The sequence below is a fragment of the Halyomorpha halys genome, unplaced genomic scaffold, assembly GCF_000696795.3.
Source record: "Halyomorpha halys isolate HHAL.00 unplaced genomic scaffold, Hhal_1.1 Scaffold181.1, whole genome shotgun sequence".
Lineage (NCBI taxonomy): Eukaryota > Metazoa > Arthropoda > Insecta > Hemiptera > Pentatomidae > Halyomorpha > Halyomorpha halys.
Genome location: NW_027114494.1, coordinates 18,304 through 25,227, shown reverse-complemented (window position 1 = coordinate 25,227; position 6,924 = coordinate 18,304). Strand labels below are relative to the sequence as shown.

Here is a 6,924-nt window from a genome sequence, read left to right as displayed (position 1 = left end):
TATTTTTGTTTCACTTTTGACCGCACCCTGACCATCTTCTTATATATATAAAATTGGTAGATTTATTTAATAAATACATTTTGTTTTGTTCATCAATCACAATCATGGATGGTGGCCTTTAGTTAAGTTAAATTTGAATGGCCTCCTTCCTTACAATATCAAAACAGAACTTTACAAACCGATCAAATTTTAATATAAAGGAATAGTTTATGATTATTACTTTCAATGCCAACTACACAAAATCACTATTGATAAATATATTCTATTGTTCTACACATAAGAAAATCATTTTCGACATATTTATTTTTGAAATTACTAAATATAACACAGATTCAATGCTCTCCAATCCAGTGATTCATTCATTTTTATTTTATTAAAAAATTAAAATATATAATAGAACATAAGCAAACAACTGCTTGGCCCACAGATTTCATTTTGCAATGGAAACATTTACAATCTCTTGAATAGCTTTTATCTAGCCAGGTAGCGATTTCAGAAATGTCTGTTAGGAGTTATTTTTCCTTTGATTCAATTATTTTTCAAATAAAATTTTGATTTTTGAATCATCTTCATGTAAACTATTAGGAAGAAAGAAAATGTTGAGCCAGGAAATTGGGTAGAGCTCAACATTTATTGCTCAACTTAATGAATAGAAAAAGTTTTCTACTGTAATTTATTTTGTAATAAACGAGGAAGTTTTAAGAGCAGAAATAATTAGGTTGTGGAAGGTGAGACATAGAATAGAACAAGTAGATGTTAGAGAGAGGGACTGATGGGAAAACTCAGTAGAAGTAGGCTTTTTTTAACATTATTTGCATTACATATACATAAATAGATTACGGGAACTATTACATCAACCCTATTCTCAATATTTTAAACATTTGTCCTGAAGTACTAATGAAAAAATATAATTATTGAACTAAAATGGCTGTTTGATTATGATTGGCTGTTTTTCAAGCAGAATTCACAATCTTAAGGGAATTCAGGGATGATGGAAACCACGATTTAACATTCAAAGAAATGCTTATTGAAACTACTACAGCTGAAATTGTTAAAAGATGAATAAGGAGCTAAAACATAAATCAAAACCTTTTTTTCTTTCTTTTTCTACAACCAAGAAATATTAGAAGAAAAAACAAACATTGATTCAAACAAATACAAATTTTGACATTTTTGAGTCTAAAAAAAGATGAATAGGCAATAGTAGATGAATATGAACATAGGAAAAGATCAAACAGGTAAAAAAGATTAATTATGATCAAGTTTAAAATGGTCTTTGTGTCAGTGAGTCCCCGGTCATAAAATAGTGAGACCCTGTTAGTAAAATAAACACAGCTCACCTTCGTCCGGAAGAAGCAGTTCCTGTTTCACTTGAGAAGGTCCATCTGTCAACATGAGAATAATAATTTAAACAAGCTAAGAAAAGAAAACATCTTAGAATATGTGACTTGGTTTAATTTAAATTTAATAAAAACAATCTCTCCTTTGTTACTTTCAAGAATAACTAAGAAACTTCATAATCACTGACCATTTAGTGAATGTTACGTCATTTAACATTTTATTTTAGTAACATATGAATCAGCTTAAGAAATAAGGAAGAAAACTTCCAACAAATCACTTGGCTGATGATGTAAGGACTTGGATATTCCATCGTCTACACAAATAATGTTTTCAACATATAAACAAATCAAAGCAACAGATAATAAAGCCAGACTTCAACGGCCCGGAGTCAATTGGTAAAATACAGAAAATGGGACTAAAGTAGAAACTAAAAACTAAATAAGAGTAAAAATATATTGGTTAAAAACAGACAAAGTAATTGTTCAAGTTTTCTAAATAGCAATTTCCGAATTTCCTGGACTAGATTTTAATAACTGAATAACCAGGCACACTCATTAACGTTAGAACTTATATCATAATAACTGAATAACCAGACACACTCATTAACATTAGAACTTTTATCATAATAACTGAATAACCAGACACACTCATTAACATGAGATAATAACTGTAATAGACTTGTTATTTGTGCTTATGCTGCTAGCGAAACATTAATTGACGTAATTAACAGCTCAAAGCAGCAAGACGGGGACCATACCTGCCAAGGTATCTGCCAGAGGCTCTGAGGAGCTCACAAGTAGATGACAAGAATACCAAGCCTTTGTAAATAAAAAACTTGTTAATCAATACACTTGGATTTTTATATGAACTGATTTTTTTTTTTCTACAATTCTAAACAAAGATAATATTCAGTTAATATTAGTCTCACCGCAATCCATCTCCAGCCCCTTCTCTTCTTTGATAACAACTGTTGATGCTGCAACAAATTTCAATAATTAATTATTCAAAAATATCAACTAACATTCAATGATGATTTTATTCTTTATTATCACAACCAGCAAAATTTTGCAAATTGTACAAGAAATATTTACAATTAAGAACACCATTAGAGGTATGGATAAATTAAATGGAAAAAAACAATTATTGATGATTCTACGTGAAGGGGAATAGTTGCAAGTTTTAATCAACGAACAGATTAAGGCAAATATAAATAAACAATAATTAACGTTATCAGTAATAATTTAATTTTAAAAGACTTCAAGTAACAAAATAAATAAACATAATACTTAGGTAGTCTGATCTTTAAATATGTTGTTTATGATAGCATAAAAATTCCAAATTTACAACTTCAGCAGACCATAGAAAATTCACTTTTTTTGGAAAAAAATGCTAAAACTTGGAAAATGGTGGAAACATAAACATAACAATTTGATAAATTTATATTCTGCTCCTTACTATTTACGTTTATTCAATGCTAAATTGTTTTAGAATAAATATTGAAATAACATTCTAATTCTTAATACCTCTTTTTGGATAAAAATTAGATAAACATTCAAAATATTTTTAAAAGAAAATCTCACATGAAGGGTAGGTTTTATCAGCCATTTCTGTTAGTTCGGAAATCACCAAAAGGCCAAAATAGCATGTTCCTGAAAAATAAATATAATATGAAGTGTATTAACAATACAATGAACTGTACTAACAATACAATGAACAGTAAATATATTACAGTAAGGAACTTGAACTGGCTAAATCTTCACATAAATAATACATCCAGTTTAAATTCTCAGAACACAAAATTGTGTACACTTAGATTTTAATATACTGCAATAATCTCAAAATTTTACAATATATTGTGACAAAACACGTAATTTTATAAAAATAATTATACTTATATGTTAGCAATAATAAAAGTTTTATTTGACCTAATGTAAATTGATAACGACCTGAATGTTTCATTACAGAATTTCAAATAATCATTCAGAATAGTAAAAGGGATCAGTAATAAATATTAAAACATGAAAGACAAGAAATGTTATAAATATAATAACTAAATGTTATAAATATAATAACTAAATGTTATAAATATAATAACTAAATGTTATAAATATAATAACTAAATGTTATCAAAAAGTTAAAATTCAACTCACAACAAAATAAAAGTAATCTTGACGTACATGTACTAAAGATTAGGAATTTTATATTCACGAACGAGCCATTTAAAACGAATTGCGTAAATCAATAATTCTTGAAGTTATTTTTGGGGGAAAATATGCTCAATAATTTATTTAATATAGATTAAATGGCAAAATGATAGTAAACAATATTCCACATATATTTGTACAACTGGAGGATATTGAATACTCGTACAACCTAATAAACAACAAAATTTTAAGGCTGGCTAGCTACCCACCGTCCATTCCACTTTTTCGCTTGCTAGCATAACTCACACCGTGTAATACAATCACGAACCGTGCTACTCATCCCTTTCCAGTAATACAGGAGTTTTATAGCGCGAAGTGTTTCCTCGATACCCCTGTGATTCGTTTTACGTATTGATCATCACGATTACAACATCACATTACAATGTTGTAGGGTCGGCGATTGTCTCTACCTCGAAAATTCGCTCCAACTCGTTATCATCATTTCTCGTGGTTCGGACTAATGTGGTATGCAACCCCTTGTACACGCTCGCACGCGTTTCTGTCCCAGAGACCTGTTTCGATTTAAAAATAATTTGAAATTTCTTATTGTTGATGATCTCATCAATCTCGGGTAGTTTGTTAGGTCTCTCTGATGGGGTCGCATTTCCTTCCGAATCACCATGAAATAGTGGAACTTGGTCTACTTTTCGCCCAGTCCCTTAGACACCGTAGAGCGAACGGCTTGGTGCGCGTATCCTTCCTCTTGATCGCGTATCCTTCCTCTTGATCGCGTTAATAAACAAATCTCTTGATAACCAGTCGGCTACCACATTATCAGTTCCTTTCTTATGTAGCGTCTGGAAATTATATGCCGTTAGGCGTTCCTTCGATCTCGATACTCGTGCGGAAGATTCCTTAAGCGTTCCTAAATACATGAGTGGTTTGTGGTCGGTTACTAATTCGAACCAGCGTCCGTACACTTAAGGACGGAAATATTCTACAGCCCTTTCAACCGCTAGTTGTTCGCGTTCTATCGCGCTATAACGTTTTTCAGCTCCGTTTAACTTCCGCAATTTAGGCTATGAATTTTCGGTAAAAACTCACCATTCCTAAAAATCGTCTGACTCCGCGGGCATTTCGAGGTAACAGTGCTTCTTGGATAACGCGTTTCTGGTCCGATCGTACTCCGTCTCGTGATACTATGTACTCCAAAAACCGAATCTCCCGCAACACGAATACCGATTTTTCGTGCGATAATTTAAGACCGAATTCACGGATCCTTTCGAAGAATTTTCGCAAATGCTCTGAGTGTTCCTCTTTGTTCTTACTAAAGACAATAATATCATCCACATACACTTGTGAAACATTTTCGCCTAGACCCCTCTGAAGTTCATCCATAGGGCGCTCCTTTCAACCCCAAACTGCCTTCCTCAGCCATTTGGACCTGATGGTACCCACTCTTGAGGTCTAGAGTACTGAAGATAGTGGCTCCAGCTAATCGATCTAATATGTCTTCGATTCGAGTGAGAGGGTATCGCTCGTCTGTTGTTACCTCGTTTAGTCTCCGGTAGTCCACCACCACGCGATATTGCTTTGCCTTTTCTTCCTAACCATTTTTCTTTTCTACCACCCAAAGTGGACTATTGAAAGGGGAATTGCTAAGCCTGATGACGCCTTGTTTAAGGAGTTCCTCCAATTGATTTCGAATAATTGCCCTCATAGCCTGGGGGTAGCGTCTATCCTTAACGTAAACTGGGTTTTCCAATTTTAAATTTATTTTATGTACCGTTTTCCCAGTTGTTTAAAATAGTAACAAAGTTGCTAGTTTTTCTACAATGAATTCACCGTTATCATATATATATTTACATACCCTATTTACAATCACCCTAGGGAACTCAGGACCAGAATAGAACCCCCTCCCCTTTCTGGAGAGAAAAACAGGATTACAGGATATAAGGTTCTCATTGCCGCCTTACTGAAGAGATCAATTATGGTTATGATACGCGACAGTCACTTCTCTCTGGCGTTCGTCTTCCTGAACGGTTTCCACCATCAGCTTGCATCGGGCGAATGTCCTGCCATTCCTATGCGCTCATCACACCATAGCCGTTTAATCTTCTCCCAAACGGTTTTATTTCCCACGTACAGGTGACACTTTTTTCCAGGCTTAGAGGCATTATTCAAGGTTCTACAGATCTGTCCATTCTCCACGCCTGGCTATGACCAAATCGTCGTGATATTGCTCCTCCCATAATTACTGCACTCAACTTTGAGCAATCCAGTGGTCCTCGTATTCCATACAATCTGCCGCCTCTTGACGTTTATTATGTCCTCCAGTTCCTCCATATCTGCTGGTCTTCCTTCATCCGAGCTTTCATTAGACGAAGATTCCTCCCTATCCTCTTCCTCTAAGGGAACTTTGGCGATCAGTTTCCCATTAAAGTGTCTCCACACAGGACTTTAAATTTCAGTAGAGGGGTAATTCGTTGTTACGATCTCCAATTTTTGGAGATGGAAGAAATAAAAAACGAATTATCGCACGTCATAAAAGATATAATACGCATAAAAATTAAAAGAAATAATAATGAAATTCTGACAAACTCATATATTATTACTTTCCCCACCCCAAAGATTCCAGACACAATAAAAATAGGATTCCATAATGTCAAAGTCCAAAACTACCTACCTAATCCGTTACGGTGCTTCACCTGTTTATCATATAACCACCCAACTGATCAATGTAAGCAAAAACCTAAATGTATACAATGCGGTAGAGAAAAACACGAAGAGGGCGCTAAATGCAACTTCCCGGCTAAATGTGCAAATTGTGATGGCCCACACAATGCACTCGATCGTTCGTGCCGAATTTTTAGAATGCACAAAGAAATTAAACCCATACAGGTAATTCACAAAATACCCTTAAGTGAAGCCAGGAAAATATACAAAGAGCAGAACCCAACACAATTTGAAAAAACCTTTGCTGATATAACCAAACAGATTTCACATATTACTGAAAAAAAAGATATAAGCACTCAAACAAATATAATATTTAACTTTGGAGAAAATATAAACAACAAAAACTATACACTAGAAAAAAATAACGAAGACCAATTGAATTTTACCCCCACTCCCATAGTCTCTCCCCCTTCCACCCCCTCTTCCATCCCCCCTTCCATCACTCTCCCTCCTCCCTCCCCTCCCCCCACTCCAGCATCGCCACGGGCTTCAAGGTCACGATCGCGCAGTGGAACGGAAACTTTACCCCCACTCCTATCGTCTCAAGACGTCAGTACTTCAACTGTAACCGAGTCTCAGGCGACCACCGATACATTTAAAACTCCACCACTACCAAGGCGGAATCCGTTAAATAAAACCCAAAAAAGTACTAAAAAAAGAGATACACCTATGAATAACAATCAGCCCAATAGGCCAGACCAAA

At 34.4% G+C, this 6,924-nt stretch overlaps 1 protein-coding gene across 4 annotated transcripts in view; it reads right to left on the bottom strand.

The window, feature by feature from the left end:
- The window catches only part of LOC106679169 (zinc finger protein 431), a 16,439-nt gene extending 12,898 nt beyond the window's left edge, over window positions 1–3,541 (bottom strand). For all 4 annotated transcript variants that reach the window (XM_067051696.1, XM_067051698.1, XM_014418157.2 and 1 more), the window contains exons 1-4: window positions 3,492–3,541; window positions 2,922–2,990; window positions 2,270–2,317; window positions 1,341–1,385 (exon numbers count right to left, since the gene is read on the bottom strand). In XM_067051696.1, the coding sequence (XP_066907797.1) occupies window positions 1,341–1,385; window positions 2,270–2,317; window positions 2,922–2,946 (118 nt within the window). In that variant the 5' untranslated portion in view covers window positions 2,947–2,990; window positions 3,492–3,541. The remainder of the gene's footprint in view (window positions 1–1,340; window positions 1,386–2,269; window positions 2,318–2,921; window positions 2,991–3,491) is intronic.
- Window positions 3,542–6,924: the final 3,383 nt, after the last annotated feature.